The 19,825-nt window shown below is 43.7% G+C and overlaps 1 protein-coding gene across 1 annotated transcript in view; it reads right to left on the bottom strand.

Annotated features, from left to right (window-relative positions):
• The window catches only part of LOC132868291 (diacylglycerol kinase theta), a 42,194-nt gene extending 24,951 nt beyond the window's left edge, over positions 1 to 17,243 (bottom strand). Inside the window, exons 1-2 of the mRNA XM_060901154.1 lie at positions 16,524 to 17,243; positions 2,780 to 2,859 (exon numbers count right to left, since the gene is read on the bottom strand). Of these exons, the coding sequence (XP_060757137.1) occupies positions 2,780 to 2,859; positions 16,524 to 16,815 (372 nt within the window). The 5' untranslated portion in view covers positions 16,816 to 17,243. The remainder of the gene's footprint in view (positions 1 to 2,779; positions 2,860 to 16,523) is intronic.
• Positions 17,244 to 19,825: the final 2,582 nt, after the last annotated feature.

Here is a 19,825-nt window from a genome sequence, read left to right as displayed (position 1 = left end):
CGCCATATCATTCCAATTTAGATTAATTTTGAGATTTGCCAGCTTCATCAGTGATGGAGATTATTCCATACGACTTCGAACCAACGTGGAGTAGAGAAGAGCTGGAAAGACGGCAAGATAAGGACAATTCCGGCGCGCTGGTATTTACGTCATTACTGTCGCACAATTAAAATGTGCCAAATCAGTCAGCTGGTGTGTTTTCAAAATAATAAATACACGTGCGTGTTTTTGTGATAAATGCATATTATACCGAGCGCGTTTCCTACATAATCCTCACCAAGGTTTCGGACAGCGCTACAAAATGGCGTCCACACTACATAGTGCCCTATATTGTGAGCAGGGAGCGATTTCAGACACAGGGAAAACTTCCAGCTTGATTACATCATCATTCCAAAGAGGGCACACGCGTCTTTTGACAACGTTGTCAGATGTTGGCCACTTTGATTTCCGCTGTACGCTTTACTTTCGTCCTATGATGTCTCGCACAGGTCTCAACTAATCTCGTTTACGGGTGTTGCTTTGACATACGGACTGATATATTCCAGAGCGTATTTCAAACACTCATAACGTGCTCGAGCAGTGACGAAATAGCGGTCAGAAATGCATTCCTATATTTAATAAAATGAGATAAATAGAATTTTGCGAATAAAAAAAATTTCCCCTTTAACATATCAAGTCATGAATACAGAAAGAGCGAATGTATATCCAAACATGTCACAGCGTGTGGATAGTCAGTCATTGCTGAACATGACAATTCTGGAGTGCTTGAAATACAGATAAGAAACTCTGTTCACTCCTTCAATGACTCAAGCTCTAGTTATCAGCGTCATTCGAAAGCCTCTGCTGGAGCAGATGACCTCAGTTCTGCCTCTGGACCAAGGTCTTACTAAGATTTAACACACAAACAGCGACCGTACCACGACAAACAGCTTGGAAGCTTCTATGACCTTGGGCTGTGATTTTTCTTATAAGTGCCATGTGAGAAGCGAAGCAGATCACAAGGTGTGAACTTATTTACAGACACGCTGCCTGGCTGTTATGAATCGGTGACTGATTCAGACAAACTGCCTTTTTAAAAAACGCACAACGTGGAAAATATCCAGGTAACAAACACTCCTGCAAGTGAGCAAGCAAGATTTAGAGCTGTTGATGTGACAAGAGATACAGAGACTAAGGCCGTCCTAAGAGTCGGATGCCCTGGTCCGAGCGTTTGGTGTTGATCAAGAAAACGCTTCAACCAAACAGGAAGCAATGCTCGCCGCAAAGGCGAGTGACACAATTTAGCAATGCTGACAGTGAACACACAGGCTACAAATCCATCTTTGACCACTTCCTGTCTGGCTCCTGCTGGACTTCCTACAGTAGGCGACAGGAAGTGACCTTGTTTCCTGCTCAGAAGGACCTGGTTCTTTCAAAGCAGAAGAGCTGCAAAAACAGCAACAGGAGATGTAGAACCTAAAGCTGGCACTGGAGTTGAGGCACAAAGTTTCTATTTTTATTCCAGTCCGAGTAACTGGACTTCGCATTCATTTGTTTTGTGAGCAGGAACGCTTCAACGGGCTAACTTATTCAGAGTGAACCAATTTCATTCGGCGCTTATCTTATTACGAGCGAGTTGTCCCGATACAAAAAAGATGATCAAGGGTGCGAGAGTTCAACTTGTGTTGAAGAGTAAGATGCTTTTGTTGAGATTCTCATGGAAATATAAAGGTGTGTGTCACTAACCAGAATTTTAATGAGCAGCTGAACATTACGAAACCTTATGAACATAAGTGGAAGAGGCCACAGTCTCAGTATGGTGGTTGCATCACTCTGCAGGTCCCGGCTGTAATTAGGTGAGAGAGAGAATCCCGAAGCTCTCAGGATGGATGGCTAATCATTAAAAGGGCTGCGTGTGTGGGCGAGAGAAGCGAAGCGAAGCCAGCCTGCCAATTTAACGCCTCCTTGTTTTCATGTTTTGTTTTTTTAAAACACAGAACTGCAGCTTTATGAATTACTGAATCGGATAAACAGCAAAACGCTGTGTGTATACACCTGCACGCTGAATATTTACCAGCTTAAAGATTGTGCATGTCTAAGTCTGGCTCAGTAACACTGTTTCTACAGAAAATTCTATCCATTATATTGATATATGGGTTTTTCAAAAAAAATTAAATTTTCATCTGATTCACCTCTTACATACAATTTGCTTTTTCAACTTTCGGCCACGCCTCCTTTTGAGAAAGAAAAATTCAGCGCTAACTCATCATATCCTGAAATCATACCATGTCACAATACACTCCTCGAAATATCTCCCAGATTCCATCAGAATGTTTAATTGTCTTAAAAAATTCGCAACGGATTTTCTGCATTTGTCTTGCCATGATGGCCAAATACTCGATTCTGATTGGTCAGAAAGCATTGATTAATTTTCCATCAAAGCAGCTCTGACAAGAAGGAAAATCCCCGATTTTATTTTTTTTCTTAATTCGCTCATTCTTATACATTTCCAATCATGAGTTTGCTGTTCACTCAGCATTTATGGAAGGAGTCTCCGGTGTGAGAGCCATGTGAAAATGGCAAGCATGATTTTGACACAGAATTCTCACCTTGTTAATGAAACTATATCACGAGGGAAGACTTGCACTGCTTCCTCATTGTGAAAAGTTTCATTTCCAAGGATAAGAATAAATTAATCACCTGACCGGTGTGTTGTGTGTGTGTGTGTGTGTGTGTGTGAGAGTGAGAGAGAGAGAGAGAGAGAGAGAGTGTGAGATAGTTTTAGCAGGTTCTCACTCACCCGCACCAGGGTGGGCGCCATGCAGGAACACACGGTCCGCACATGCTTCAAACACTTCTCATGAGACATGAAGTTACACACTGCAGAGAAAGACGTGTGAGAGAGTTAGCTAGTTTTCACATCTCCATACACATAGTACCACTGTGTTAACCATTAGCAGGACACACACACACACACACACACACACACACACACACACACACACACACACACAGCACGAGTCACACTCCAGTGTGAAAACAAGGGCTGATGTATGAAATACAGGAAGTGCCCTCTGTAGTTGCTCTCGTGTGGGTCAGAAATGACTATTTAAAAAAAAAAAAAAAAAACACCTTTGTTCTTCTGAGCTTCACCCATGTTGATCTTTATGATGCTTCTGAATAAACTTCTGTAGCCTTCATGTCTCTCAGCAGCACTATTACTTAAATTCCAACATCAGGTGTCGGTCTACAACAAAAGATGCTCTGTTTAATTTCGGAAAATCCTCTCGGACAGGTCGGCGGGACGTGGGCCGACGCAATGCAGATTTACTGTTCGCACACTCAAGTGTGGATTTAGAAAGAAATATGATTTTGCGAGGGGAACCCAATGAGATTGTATCTTCATGATATTATCATTGCATCGCGAAGCTTGACGGTACAACTCAACCTTCAAACGTTGAAGGCAGTGAGGATTCTTGGACAGATCCAAGATGGCTGCCTCGGTCACGTTCCAGCCAAGTTTTATTTTGGTTATGGCATCAGCGAGTCTCGAGTCAAATAACTGAACTGGGTTGAGGTTAATATTTTTAGAACAGATTCTGCGTTTGATAAACATCATCACTTAGTGGGTAAAACCAAATGTTTTTTCAAACACTGAACAAGTGGAAAATCATGTGTGCGCAAATTTGGGGGGGGGGGGGGGGGGGGGGGGTGAAAAAATAATAAAAATTACCAAGACTGGTGCTTGAATCAGTGAATCTTTCCACACATTATTTCCTGACCTGTGTGTTAATTGTTGATGTTCTCCCCCCCTTTTTTTTTTAATTGACACTGTGATTTTCACATTTGCCACTTCACATACTATACACACACACACACACACACACACACATTTCGGTGTAAACGTACGTCATGTTTTCTGGAGAAAAGTGATTCAGGTTCACTTTCACAATTGGGTTTGTGGTCAGGATGCAAAGCCAAAAACAAGGTCTCAGTGAGACGCTGACATGACTGCATTTGGGGGAAAAAGCAACATTACGGCAAGTAAACTTTTCAGCCACTTGGCAGGGCCAGGAAGACACTACTAACCACCCACACAGCATGATCACACACACACACACACGCATGCTCGTCCGCTGACGCAGTCTCAGGTTTTGTATCCTCCTCAGAGACAGGAAGTGGGCTTGCTGGCTTGAGCTGTTCTCACTAACAGAAGGGCCATGAGAACTTTTCCCCGACATGCAGGACAAAAACACACACCATATCTAGATTTTGTATATTCCTATTATATATATATATATATATATATATATATATATATATATATATATATATATATATATATCAAGAGCATCTCACTGGGCTCATGAAGATGATTCCATCAAGCACGTTCATCTCTATGGAAACCAAATCCATCCAATCATCCAAACAAGAATTCTCAGCAACACGTTATCTTTTTCCTCAGCTGCAGATGGAGTGTGTGGATTTTCCAGAATGCACTCCACACATACAGCTGGTCGATATACAATTGGCTCTGTAGTGGCAGAAATTTGGTAAATTCTGGACTAAGGTAAAGAGGAAAAAAAAAATTATAAAAAAAATTAAAACATACACACACACACACACACACACACACACACACACACACACACACACACACACACACACACTCTCAAACATCCTTTGGTTTGCTTCTCTGGGAGGAGCCCATAATGGTTATATGTTGATCACCATGGCAACATTTGTAGGTTCCACAACAGCTAAAAGCACACAATCACAAATGACCATCGAGTATCTTCAGCTAACTGCTCATCCTGGAGGACTCTCCTCTGACAATAAACATCGACTCAAGATGAAGATGGTCAGTGGTCGACTCATCAGCATCTCTCTTTCCAATATGTCATGCACTTGGTTCCTTACGGTAAAAGCACGCAATATCATAGGAACATGTGTCACAGGAAAAGAAACAGATGACGCGATTTGTTCAATCTCAGGATATGATGCATATACGGTGACCACTGACGTTTCCATTCTGATCAGGCTACGATAATGAACGAGTGTCAATAATCATCAGGAAAATCAGAAGAAGCCTTTATTTGTCATCTGGACACAAGCACAGTAAAATTCTTCCTCTGCATTTAACCCATCTGAAGAAGTAGTGAAAAAACACACACACAACCCCAGAGCAGTGGGCAGCTATGCTACAGCACCCGGGGAGCAGTTGACTGTTGGGTGCCTTACTCAAGGGCACTTCAATTATGATTCAGAGGAAGGGAAAGTGCTATTCATTCACTCAACTCCCCTTGCGTTTTTTCTTGCCAGTCTCTGGAATCGAACCGGCAACCCTTCGGACCCAAGTCTGCTTCTCTAACCTTCTTGCAGAAGCTGCTGATGCTCTGAATATTTCATCAGAACGAAGCATCCAGTTCAATAGAAGATAATCTCATCTCATCTCATTATCTCTAGCCGCTTTATCCTTCTACAGGGTCGCAGGCAAGCTGGAGCCTATCCCAGCTGACTACGGGCGAAAGGCGGCGTACACCCTAGACAAGTCGCCAGGTCATCACAGGGCTGACACATAGACACAGACAACCATTCACACTCACATTCACACCTACGCTCAATTTAGAGTCACCAGTTAACCTAACCTGCATGTCTTTGGACTGTGGGGGAAACCGGAGCACCCGGAAGAAACCCACGCAGACACGGGGAGAACATGCAAACTCCGCACAGAAAGGCCCTCGCCGGCCACGGGGCTCGAACCCAGGACCTTCTTGCTGTGAGGCGACAGCGCTAACCACTACACCACCGTGCTGCCATAGAAGATAATGTAATCCTATAATCCAGCCTGTAAATAATATAAATCTGAAAGTTAAACAAGAAAGAAAGAAAGAAAGGTTCTGAATCAGAGATACTGTTCTGATGAGATGTACAGGGATGGTTTGTGATTTTTCAAACTTGCCTTCACAAAAGTCAAAGACGAGTGATATGTCATGTGAAAGGAGAAAGTGTTCCCGACCAAAATAATTAAAAAAAAAAAAAAAAAAAAAACACGGAAAAGCTGCTTTAATGTCCTTTATTGCACTGCTGCTGTGTTGGATGAATGAGAGAAATAAAACATGGCTGGTTTTAAATTATTTATTTATAAGCATAAACACCATGCAAGAGTATTGAATTTAAAGAATTACACCCTGCAGGCGAGGAGTGAGACGGTTGAACCGAAAAAAAAACAAACAAGACACAAAAACTGATTTTAAAACGATCGACCTTCAGGCAAGAAAAACAAACATTAAAAGGTACAATACTTTTCCATGCTCTGTAATGACTCATAACCCCCCCCCTTCTCTGCGTTTTTTTTTTAATTGTGCTTGTCCATATACTACATATTATATTTGATTGTTGTTTTGTCTCAAATGTTTGCCTGCAAGCCACATTTCCAACAAACAACCGAGTTAAAGTATCCATTCGCTGCATCATTCCGTAACAAGCCCTGCGTGCATGTGTGCGTTTACATTTCCTCATCTCATCAGAAATTCCTCATAGTCCTTGTCTACAGAAGAGGCTCCTCCATCTCCCATTCCCATCTGTTGCCATGTCAACCTCGAAGAGTCGATCATGACTTGTGAAACGGCTCTGCCTGGCAACTCCGCTGCCGTCAATCACGAGCTGGGGTCCCGCCCACTTCACAAGCCCCAATGACTGCTTCCCGGTGATCATTCAGCGTCTCTCGAGGAAATATTCCCGTTAGCCACACCGTAACTCTGTGACCATTGGAGAGCTGCCCAACTTCAAACATAAGTGCATTTTTTTTGTCTGTTTCATCTCCTAACAGGAGGAACCAGTCGAAGAACACTCGTAAGCACTTGGGAGGCAGAGGATTTGCCTTTCTCTGTGTCGTGACACAAAAAAAAAAAAAAAAACTCTCATCTGATGAGGATTCTGAGAGAATCACGGGTGATGGCGATGGAAAAAAGGAAATCGTGATCACATGCTGTCATCACGATGCACTCAGCATGTCCTGCCTTGTCATAATGAATAAATGGAGGAGTGAAAAATATTCTGCACCGAACAGAGAGTGGAACTGCTCTGCTCGCTTTTCTGAAACAGTCTTGCAGGTCGTTCTATCGACGCCCTTTCAAATATGTGGCGGATCAAGTAATAAAAGGTGCTTGTCTGAAGCATTCAGGGTGTTGCCGTGAGAAAGAGATAAGACTGCTCATGCTGAAGTACTTTAAAATACTGACCGCAGTTCTCTATTTGTCACGATGAGCAACATCATGTTAATGCAATCTAAAAGCTGAAATGTTTTCAAAATTACTCAGCCTCAACCTGAAAGCATGCAGCTGCTTTCACGCAAATATTTCCAGCTCTTATCACTGCTAATTGAAAACCATGTTCATGTAATCAAGCGAGGCCGAGTCCTGATGGTTGAATAACTCGAGATTAAAGAGGCCGTCTGGGATTTTGGTGGAACTCGGCTGTTTTGAAACACAAACGCCAAACAATTACAGATCTTCCCAAGGTTCCAAAGCCACACCCACAAAACCATAGTTGGAGGCGGGCGATTTGACGATACAATATCCATGAGATGTTATGTCCTAGAATGTGTTTGGTGGATATCGTGATATTTTTCCTTCAAGTAAAAAATAATAAACAGCTTCAAACTGACTGGAAGCAGCAGATATGATGTGAAAATTTCATACTTCAGCTTTTCTCTCATTCAGTGTGAATGTTTTTTTTTTTTTTTTTATAAATAAACCGTCCAGTGCAGATAAAGTATCATTGAACGGGGGGGGGCAAAAAATAAAAATTTAAAAAAGCGCAACAGTATTGTATATATATTTTTTAAATAAATACAGGCGTGCTATCAAATCCTGAGATTCTCCTCTGAGCGGATATCGCAAGCGTTCAACAAGTTGTAAATCAGAAACGTATTTCTGCATGAACTCCGAATACCAAAAGCTGCTCTGATGCTGCGGAAAATTCTCCAGGCAAACCAGGAGCCTTTGCTGTTTTCCTGGAACGCATTAACCTTTGACAGAGCCGAGTGCTTTCTGCACTTTAAAAAGCTCCTGGTTGTTCCATCGATAGACCTCACAGCATTTCTGCAAAAATCTATTTTCTTTCTGTCTTTCAAGAGGCATTCGATTACGGGTTACGACGTCTATCCGATTGTGGTGTGGTGATTTTCTCCAGACTGAGAGATATGGAATGGGACTTGAGCAAATAAGCACAAGCGGGTGGCTGAGCACGGATGTACACACAAACACGGCCAATCTGCTGCCTGATTTTCGCCTTAGTGCTGTTGCCAAAGACCAGTGGCCAACGGGGGTCTTTGTGTCAAGTTTGCATGTTCTCCCCGCATCTGTGTGAGTTTCCTCAACAGCCCAAAGACATGCACTTGGGCTAACTGGCTACTCTAAACTGTCCGTTGGAGAGGGATGGGCTCGGCCACGTTTACATACCTGAGAGACACCAATGACGACCCTTGCTGGCAACGGGATGATGACAATAACGAGCGACCGCTAACCCTCCACTCTTTCTCTCTCAGCTCCATCTTCTTCTTTTGGCTGCTCCCGATTAGGGGTCACCACAGCAGATCTTTCGTTTCCATTGCTCCCCGTCTTCCTCATCCTTCTCTGCCACTTTCATGTTCTCTCTTACCACATCCATGTATCTTCTTTGGCCTTCCTTGTTTTCGTGTGCCTGGCAGCTCCATCCTCGACATGCTCTGCATCTCTTCTCAGGATGTGCCCATACCATCTCAGTCTCATCTCTTTTAGCTGAATTCCCAAGCTCTCCACATGTCCTGTCCCTCTCATGCGCTCGTTCCTTATCCTGTCCAACCTTATCACTCCCATCGCAAACCTTAACATCCTCAACTCCACCACCTCCTGTCTCTTCATTAAGGGTACGGTCTCCAATCCATACAGCACAGCTGGTCTCGCTACTGTCTTATACATCTTACCTTTCACTTTTGCTGGGACTTTCCTATCGCAGCCCCCATTTTCCTGCACAGTTGACCCCAGGTACTTGAATTCACCAACTTTCTTTACATCTACTCCTTGCATCTTCACAACATTCTCATCCCCATTCTTATTGATGCACATGTATTCTGTTTTGAGCTCCATCAACGCAGTCCACACTTCAAAATAGGAAGCTGGACATCTTCGGCCAATTAAGAACTCCTGAAATCGAGCGTAATCAACCAATCTTGCTCCTTTCCCAGAGACAGCAATTCAATACACATTCTGTACACAGAGGTGGACAAAGTAGACAAGTCAAAGTACAGATCCCGCTAGGGCTGCTCGATATTGGAAAAAATCAATATCACGATTTTTTCAGTAAATATCGATATCGCGATTTTTAAAACGATATTTATACACCTTTTTTTAAAGCCCTGATCATCAACACCTGAGGCACCGGGCCACATTTTTATAGTACAGGCCTCATAGGCTACCTGTCAACCCTTCCCGTTGTACCCTGAAACGCCTTTTACTTAAACTATTTACTGTGCAAGCGCGTACTTTGCATAGGTCCTATAGCCTGCACAAGGCTCACGTTCTCCTCACTCAACATTTCCGATCACAGAGGATGGAGCCAGCGCTGGTATTACCAGTGATTACTGCATAACGTCCACACTGGCTCGTAGCCAGCCAAGGATAAAATCTCTCTCTCTCACACACACACACACACACACACACTACAACGTAAGCTTGTGTGTTGTTAAGACACCAACATTAAAACACGCACACACACGGACCGGCCATTGGGAGTAGCGGGAGTTTGTGGGCCGGCGGAGAAAAAAAAAAAAAAAAAAAAGTTGCGCGCTGGCCTTTAATATGATAAGCAATGTTAACAGTTTCTTTAAGAAACTGTTAACATTGCTTATCATATTAAAGGCCAGCGCGCAACTGTAATAAACAATGTTAACAGTTTCTTAAAGAAACTGTTAACATTGCTTATCATATTAAAGGCCAGCGCGCAACTGTTTTGTTTTTTTCTCCGCCGGCCCACACTGAACCACCGGGAAAACTCCCGCTACTCCCGATGGCCAGTCCGTGTGTGAACACGCACAATATAGAGACAAGTCCTTAAGAATTAACATACATGAAAATAGCTCAGCGGCATGTAAACATTCCCTGAAAGTGTAGGTGGCACTGCGGCTAGATGCTACGTGTAATGGCACAAGGCAAACACCATGCGTCGCTCAGTCAACAGACAAAATCCACGAACCCAGTAGTCCTCCTACTACTGTGGGTTAGTGTTCTGTGGCCAAAAACACCCTACGCACAGTCATTCCAAAACATCCCCACTAGTTGCAGGTTATGTCTCAAATACAGATATGCGTTGTGGATTAAGCGATCTATTTTCAAGCATCAGGCTTCTCTTCCTTCATCTTCCAAATGTGGACTCCGCTATCTTTTTGGCATGTCAGCATTGAAATACCATTTGCAGAGATATTTCACTCGAAAAGTAAAAGCAACACATGATTAGGGCTACATGATTAGCAGGGGGACACCGTTTTAAGCGCACGGAATTTTAAAAACAATGTAATTACATCTGAGTCCGTCTACATCGCGCAATAAACCCGTCCTTAGCAGAACCTACTTCAAAGCATGATGCTAGCTGCAGATGCACAAGTCAAAATCAAATGAACCCAAGTAAACATGCCGCGGCAGGCAACATTAATAACCAAATTGCCTTACCTTAAAACGCTGCCTTGACCACAGGACGACTCGCAATTATTCCACTTAAATCCACACGGTTTAACACATCTAACACAGCTAGCAAGCTGGATATGTGCTAATATTGTTGTGCTTGTTTTCTTCCGTAGATGCCATTTTTACATTACCCAGTCCCACATCCAAAAATATGACGTAAATATGTTAATTGTATTATTATAACTATTAGCAAGCAAATCAAACAACATATTAAGAAATCAATATATCAAATCACCCGACACGTATGAAAACAGAAGAATTGATTTTTTACTGTTGCGGAGATATCGCGGGAGTAGAATGGATGACGTATGCAAGGCTACGGTGTGCCTTAGGGGACAGAAGGGTTCGTTTTACCTTACTGTCACGTCAATGTTATTGTTGTTTTATTGCCATTGTAGAAATATTGTGCACGTCCCTTTCGACAAATGACAAAAAATCGTTTCATATCGATATTATGAATTTTGATATCGTTTGACACCAATATCGATATCGCGATAAAAATACGATATATTGCACAGCTCTAGATCCCGCTGGTCAAATGTTACTCCGATACAAGTGAAAGTTGTACAGTCAAATTTTTACTTAAGTTAAAGTACTTGCTTTAATACTTAAGTATCAAAAGTACATTTTCTGTCAGTGCATTGTTGTATTATTGCCACAACGCTTACAAAACTGAATGCCTCTGAAGCAACCTACTGGTTTGACAAAATGAACGCGTGCTGTACAGTCATGGTGGTTTAACGTTGCGCTAGCTAGTCAGTGAAACACCACCTGACATGCTAGCAAACTCTTGTCAAACTCGAAATCATATTGGATAGCTAATGCTACTAGAAAAGAAAGATTTCTCCATTGTTTATTTGACAAGATTATGCTAAAACATTTCTGAAAGCACTTCAGAGAAGTTAACGCTATTCATGTTAGCGTAACTCCGTTTTTACATGCAAACTAATAGTGTCCAAGTTAACTGTGTTAACGTTAGCCGTGGTCAAGGCTACGGCAACTTGGCGGGCAAATCCATTGAAAGTCATTTGATGAACCAGACTGCATAGCTATTGCAACGTTATCACTAGCTCTAAACGCACAGACAACTTCGTTGCAAGCTTTCTCTTGGAATAAAACCTTTACGTCGAGTTTTTGTAGGCTGTGACGTGGTTCGTTTTAGGCAAATAAAGCAAATATTTAAAATGAAACGAATCTTTAATCCTTTGAGAAAACTGAAACGTGGGTTCATGGGCCATGAATGCGTGTGCATTCTCCATAAGAACCGCCTCCTTCCATTCTGCCATCAACTGATCGTGTTAAATAACGCTGCTGAGAAACGACTGAACTTGATTTTGTCACGTCCATAGACTGTATATGACTCTTGTGTCACCTGGGGAGGGAAAAAAAAAAACTATCACGTTTTAGAAAGGAAAAGAAAAACGCATCCAGTTTCCAAGCTGCTTCGTAGTAACGAGGACTTTGACAGAAATGTAGTGCAGTGAAAAGTACGATATCTGCCTTTCAAATGTAGTGAAGTTAAAATCATAAGTTTCCAAAAAAATACTCAAGTAAAGTACACTACTCAAGTCAAACGTACTTCGTTAGTTTGTATTCAAAAGAAAGCAGACACAGAGACGGCAGACGATCAATGGCATTGTGTATGTCTTTGACTATGATTTTCCGGTGTTCTTTCAAAGCTCGCTCTTCTATTTCCTGAATGTGAGCTTCCAGGTCACTGTGGCTCATGTCAAAGGTCGTATCAGAAACTGTGTCATCTGCACAAGCTGAAGCCCAGTCCAGCTGGGTCATATACTGCTCAAGATCCTCAAAGGAGTTCTCCTGAATCTATTCTGGATGCCGTGTCTGTCTGGACACCACAAGACAGCCAGACAGATATGGACACGGACAAAAGGACACCAGACAAATTGAGACAGAGAATCAAAAGAGATAGAAAGAAAAAAAAAAACAAAAACTGTTTCCTTCTTTACTTGACAGTTTAGTCGGGTTCTCTCTTGTGCACTCTTGTTAAATATATTTATTTCCTGCCCTGCAGAGTTGAGTGCTTCTGTTTCTCACCTTCTCGTCTGACCATGTGTGCGTTTGCATGAGATACAGATCCGTGCACCAGCTAACATGTGCGCAAATACTTGTTTGTGCAACAGCATTAGGACACATCCAGGCTGGAGAAACTGATCAGGCGGGCCGGCATGAAGCTGGACTCTCTGGTGACGGTGGCAGAGAAGAGGACTATGGACAAACTATTGAACATCATGGACGATGCCAGTCACCCTCTACACACCGTCATCAGCAACCAGAGGAGCCTGTTCAGTGACAGAATGCTCCTTCCCAAGTGCAGGACGAACAGACTTAAAAACTCCTTTGTCCCTCACGCCATCAGACTGTACAACTCCTCTCGGGGGGGGGGGTCAGAGGAGGACAGAAGATGGGAAGGAGCAGTAGCCTAGCCTGACAAAAAGCAATACTGGACAATGTGCAATACCTCTCCTGCTAGACTTTTTTTTCCCATATCTTAATTCTTTTTTATATTTGCATATGTAAAAAACCACTACACGGCACGGTGGTGTAGTGGTTAGCACGGTCACCTCACAACAAGAAGGTTCTGGCTTCAAGCCCAGCGGCTGACAGGGGCCTTTCTGTGTGGGTTTCCTCCGGGTGCTCTGGTTTCCCCCACATTCCAAAGACATGCAGGTTAGGTTAACTGGTGACTCTAAATTGACCGTAGGTGTGAATGTGAGTGTGAATGGTTGTCTGTGTCTATGTGTCAGCCCTGTGATGACCTGGTGACTTGTCCAGGGTGTACCCCGTCTTTCGCCCGTAGTCAGCTGGGATAGGCTCTAGCTTGCCTGCGACCCTGTAGAACAGGATAAAGCGGCTCGAGATGATGAGATGAGATGTAAAAAATCATGACACGGCACGGTGGTGTAGTGGTTAGCACAGTTGCCTCACAGCAAGAAGGTTTCGGGTTCAAACCCAGCGGCCGGCGAGGGCCTTTCTGTGTGGAGTTTGCATGTTCTCCCTGTGGGTTTCCCCTTGCAGTTAGGTTGACGTGGGGCGGCCTTGGGCTGAGGTGCCCTTGAGCAAGGTACCGAACCCCTGACTGCTCCCCGGGCGCTCTGGTGTGTGCACGCAGAGGATGAATTTCACTGTGCATGTGACAAAGGGTTTTTTTCTATTCTCTGTTTCTCCTGTAATGATGCTACTGGAATTTTAATTTCCCTGAGGGAACCCTCCCAAAAGGATGAATAAAGTTCGATCTAATCTAATGAAAAAAAATAATCTGAACACATTCATTCAATCAAGGGCAGCTGGTGCATAAGGGCGATTGGGCAACGCACTGCCAAAACGAAAAAAAAACTAGACAGGGACACTCTAACGAGTGCAAACCCTGCCTTTTCCCTATTAAAATACATTGGGCGAAAATTTCGAAGTTCTGCCATGACCTTGACCTTTGACCTCCAAAATTTAATGGTTTCCTTCCTGGGTGATTGGCAACACATGTACAAAATTTGGTCCAAATCGATCCATTGGTTCTTGAGATATCTTGCAGACACACAGACAGACAGACAGACAGATACACACACACACAGACTGACGCAGGTGAAAAGAATAACCCCTCCGACTACTGTCGGCGGGGTTAAAAAGGTTTTTTTCTTTTTTTAAAACAAACTTTCACCAGCGCTGCTCGAGGCCATTTTAATCTGTCTCTGGGTATCATTGTCCAATCAGGGTAGTCTTGCTTCTAGAGTACCGCCCCTTTTGGGGCGATTTCAGTCACGCTGAAAATCGCCCAAGAGTTCACTGATAGAGTCCCATGTTAATATATTTTTTTTCTCCTGACTGACACTTCAATGCAATCTCTATGGGTTCCGGGGGGGCTTGCCCTAACGTGCTTACGTCACTGCGAAGCGCGGCAAAGTTGCGTTCGATCCGCTCAGTTTCTGAGGTGAAATGGATGCGGAAAGCAATTCAGTGCGGTCCTTAAAAGAAGTTCCATTTAGTCAGCGATCAAATCGAGGTAAATTGGCAACAAAACAAGCTGGACCCCCCTCGACCAAACCTAAACATAAAACACATTTCGACAAGGGGGGAAAAAAATCATACACTTGAGGTTTTACTTCAACAGGGTCCCAGCGCAAATCCTGGCGAGCTGGCTGCGAGGACGCCTCAGCGGTTTTCTGCTCCCCCTGCTTACTTCTCCACCCTGGAGGTGGCTCCACGGACAACACTGCTTGGACGGTCACTGGAGTTTCGGACACGCATCATTTGCAGGGGCGCAGATACGTTTTTTGAACTGGGGGGGACAAAGCTGCCAGCAAACCAACCCCACCTCCAACATGTGTTGTCAACATGTGTTGACTTTCTAACTATTCCTGTGTGTTGCGTGAGCGGCAGTCAGTCAACAACTCTTCGCAAAGTTTCCTTATGAAACAATATGCTTGCTGAAATTATGGCAGGGAACGCCAGATTGAACATTAAAACTGCCTTCTGAGCACTGTATCTACAGGCTACCACCGAAAGAAGGAGGCTACCAGAAAGGCATCTCTACTCCGTACGATTTTACTTTCACTACGACATAACTTTGAACAGACTATCAAAAAATAGCAAGGTGATATGATAAAGTAAGGCACAGTTTACTTACAGTCGTTGCTTTTTGAAAAAACGATGCAATCGTTTTCTGCCTTTTCGGTTTGGCACCCTTCATCATGCCATGTTGGGGTCCTGAACTAGGAGCTGTCCCTGATATGCCTGTCAAACTTGTTGTGGGTAACCATAGCAACCAAGCTCGAGCTCACAACCTGTGCAGTCTGCGCAGCTCAACCAACCGAATATCAGTCTTGGTTTTGTTTTATGTGAGTTGTTGCAACTATGTATGTACTGCTGTGCACCTCAATAAACCGAATGGTAATCAGTCTTTTGATTTTTCCGTGAGGTTTGCCTTATGCAAAGAAAGACAGCATAGACGTTGTTTCCTCCCTATAAGTGGGGGGGACCGAACGAGGTGAATTTAAATCTGGGTGGGACGAATCCCACCCGTCCCACCCTCTATCTGCGCCCGTGATCATTTGTCGGAGAAAATAAAAAAACATGAGTCATCAAAGATTCACATGGGCAGCTGCCTGAAATTTTTGGCTTTTGGGAGAGTGAACATCGCTACACAACTGGATGAGGGCTACAGGCTAGCAGTTCACCGCCACAACGATGAGGTGAGCAAGAACAGGCACATATTAAACCGGCTCACCCAATGCGTGAAATTTTGCGGAGTGTTCGAGTTAGCTCTACGAGGCAAAGACGAAACTGAGGGTTCCAGTCACCGTGGTGTTTTTCTGGGTTTGGTTGACTTCGTGACTCTCACACACACAGTCACAGAATCCGTTCACTTTTGATGTTTTCAATGTGCATTTTTATATTTGCCACACTTTGCTCTGAGAGTTAGCACTTTGGTAATATCCTTGGTAAATACCAGTAATTGCAAGATCTTAAGATCCACTCATCTATTTATTCAACTGCTATTGTTATGTTAGCCAACTATTTACACTGTTTTGTTACAGTAAGTGCACTTTCCTGTTTATCCTTAAGTTGCACAGTCTGTAAAATTCTTGCTGGTCATGGCGTTTGAAGTACAAAATCTATTTACAGAACATTCTGTAGAACAGTTGACTTGCTACTTCAGTCCTGTGGACATTTATGGTCCGTGTAGACATAACGGGGGAAAATTGCACCCCCTGAAAAGAAAAAAAAAAAATTCAGGAGCCGCCACTGCATTCAATGTGTTGTGTTTGATCCAAATCACAAAGAGAAAAACATCTCTGATCATACCTTCACACAGGTAGCCCACAAGCCCCCAGATGAAGTCGCTGCAGTGGTGGCAGAAAGTCGGCTTGGTCAGAGTCACTCTGCGGAAAGAGTGGCCGGAGTGAGACCTCGCGGCCCGGATGGAGGGCGACTGATGCGGCTTCATCCTCACAGAACCGGGGCTCTCTCCACCGTTCTTCTTCCTCACGTTGCTGGGGCTCGCTTTTTCTGCTCCTTGCATTCTCCTCCCAGTGGAGCTGGAGCTGGAGCCGGGGCTGGAGCTGGGGCTTTCTTCTCCTCCACCGCTTTCTGCCATTCGAATCTTCGAATTCCGGTTGTTGTAGCAACCGCTGGACGTGACTCAGTTCGCTGGATGTCGCTAGCAATTCCGGTCCGGCTAGCTAGGTTAAACCGCGCCGAATCATTCTGACACAACGGGAAAGAAATTACCTCAGGAATCACACAAAACGCCTTCCCTGAGGGGAAAAACCGGATGTGAAAAGCACAGTGTGCTTAATGACGCTGCAGTGAAGAGAAACCGCTCATGAAGGCGGAGGAAAGAAAAACTAAAACTAAAAAAAATAATAATAATAATAGTTTTTTTTTTTCCTGAGGAAACAGAAACAGCCGGGGAATCCAGTCAGGCGTTTACCTCACAGAAAAGTCATACAAAGACCGCAGAGCCGAGCGGTTTTCTGGGAAGCGAGCTGGAATAAACTGAGCCTCAGCCGCCTGTTTACACTTCAGCAGTCCCAGATGAGATTTGAGTGTGCGCGAGCGCGAGTCGACTTCCGCCCTACACGCGCACAGACACTCACGTGCACACGCGCGCGCGCACACACTCACACACACATCTGTCCATACACATCTGGACACACACTCGGGTTCTGACTGTGAAAGTGTTTTCAAAATTTCTACTTTCCTGATGTTGCATTTGGTGAACTTTTACTCATATATTACTTTTTTGAAGTTATTTTTATTGGGTCGTGCAAAAACCTCCCGCACCCAACATCACCTCACTTTTGATGAACACATTTATATTAAATAAATAAATCATGATTATAAAATAAATTCATTGAAAGATGTGTAAAGTACTTTTATATAACAATAAATTGCTTAGCAATTGTTGTAATAATAATTATTAATTAATACAAAATTTAATAATAATTTACAATGTGACACTGTCATGTGGTGCTGTGGGCTGGAGCTTCACGAACCTTTATGTGCTTTTCACATCCGGTGAAATTAATTATAATTGTTAATTAATACAAATTTAAATTTATTAAATTTGTATTAATTAAAGGCGGCACGGTGGTGTAGTGGTTAGCGCTGTCGCCTCACAGCAAGAAGGTCCTGGGTTCGAGCCCCGTGGCCGGCGAGGGCCCTTCTGTGTGGAGTTTGCATGTTCTCCCCGTGTCCGCGTGGGTTTCCTCCGGGTGCTCCGGTTTCCCCCACAGTCCAAAGACATGCAGGTTAGGTTAACTGGTGACTCTAAATTGACCATAGGTGTGAATGGTTGTCTGTGTCTATGTGTCAGCCCTGTGATGACCTGGCGACTTGTCCAGGGTGTACCCCGCCTTTCGCCTGTAGTCAGCTGGGATAGGCTCCAGCTTGCCTGCGACCCTGTAGAAGGATAAAGCAGCTAGAGATAATGAGATGAGATGTATTAATTAACAATTATAATTATTATTACAACAATTGTTAAGCAATTTACTGTTATATAAAAGTACTTTACACATCTTTCAATGAATTTATTTTATAATCATGATTTATTTATATAATATACATGTATTTATCAAAAGTGAGGTGATGTTGGGTGCGGGAGGTTTTTGCACGACCCAATAAAAATAACTTCAAAAAAGTAATATATGAGTAAAAGTTCACCAAATGCAACATCAGGAAAATAGAAATTTTGAAAACACTTTCACAGTCATAACCCTAACACACGCACAGAGTAAATGTCCACTCCATCCAGCTCAATGCAACTGAGTACCTCTTACACACATTAATTATTATTATTATGAAAAAAAAAGACCTTCACAGTCTTTTATTATTTAAGAAGAAACCTTTATTTGTCACATGCACAGTGAAATTCATCCTCTGCATTTAACCCATCTGAAGCAGTGAACACCCACGCACCAGAGCACCCGGGGAGCAGTCAGGGGTTCGGTACCTTGCTCAAGGGCACTTCAGCCCAAGGCTGCCCCACATCAACCTAACTGCATGTCTTTGGGGAAACCGGAGCAAACCCACGCAGATACGGGGAGAACATGCAAACTCCACACAGAAAGGCCCTCGCCGGCTGCTGGGTTCGAACCCAGAACCTTCTTGCTGTGAGGCGACCGTGCTCACCACTACACCACCGTGCCACCCTGAGTTGTCCCTCTGAGTTACATGTCAATCCTGGGATCGAGATCCTGACCTTTTCTGCTCCTCGGAGCTGCCTGGAGGTCCATCCTGATGCCCTGTGTCTGGTTGGAGTCTCATCACATCGCTCCTGTCGAGGACGTCCCCATACGGACAGTTGAAAGTCGCACTTGGAAGACGCTCTGGACGCTTATAGTAATGCTTTTATGGTTGAGCACGACAGCTGACTTGCTAACTTTGGGACTGTCATGCGCTCAAGTTTCCATCCATGAAGAGTTATGACATCAACGAAACTGACCATGTTAAAACTGTTAATGTTATAGTCATCTTGTCTGTTGTTGCCCAAACGAGGATAGGTTCCCTTTTGAGTCTGGTTCTTCTCAAGGTTTTTGCCTCATGTCGTCTGAGGTAGTTTTCCATCGATCCTGATGCCCTGTGTCTGGTCGGAGTCTCATCACATCGCTCCAATCGAGGACGGCCCCATACAGACAGTTGAAAGTCGCACTTGGAAGACGCTCTGGATGCTTACAGTAATGCTTTTGTGACTGAGGATGACAGTTGGCTTGCTAACTTTGGGACTGCAGTTCTCATGAACAGTTTTGCACTTGAGTTTCCATTAATGAAGAGGTATGACAACGAAACTGACTTCAGGTTAAAACTGTTATTGTCATGTTGTCTGTTGTTGTCCAGGTGAGGATTGGTTCAAGGGCATAGCTGGGGGAGGTCCTGGGGTGCCCGTGACCCCCCCCCCCCCCCCCCCCTGTCGGACCATACATTTTTTTCAATAGCCGCATAAGAATATTAGAAAAGTGGCCACTGTAATTTTTCTAACATTTTTTTAAAAACTAGATTGTCATTTCAGCCTCATTAGGGTTTCTATAACCTTGTATGGACTTCCTGTGGTTTGGGAGCGAAAACCCAATTCTGCGAATGCACAACACGATCGCACTAGAAAGTAT

Source organism: Neoarius graeffei, chromosome 20 (assembly GCF_027579695.1).
Source record: "Neoarius graeffei isolate fNeoGra1 chromosome 20, fNeoGra1.pri, whole genome shotgun sequence".
In the NCBI taxonomy this organism is placed as follows: Eukaryota; Metazoa; Chordata; class Actinopteri; order Siluriformes; family Ariidae; genus Neoarius; species Neoarius graeffei.
This window is presented reverse-complemented; position numbering and strand designations above follow the sequence as displayed.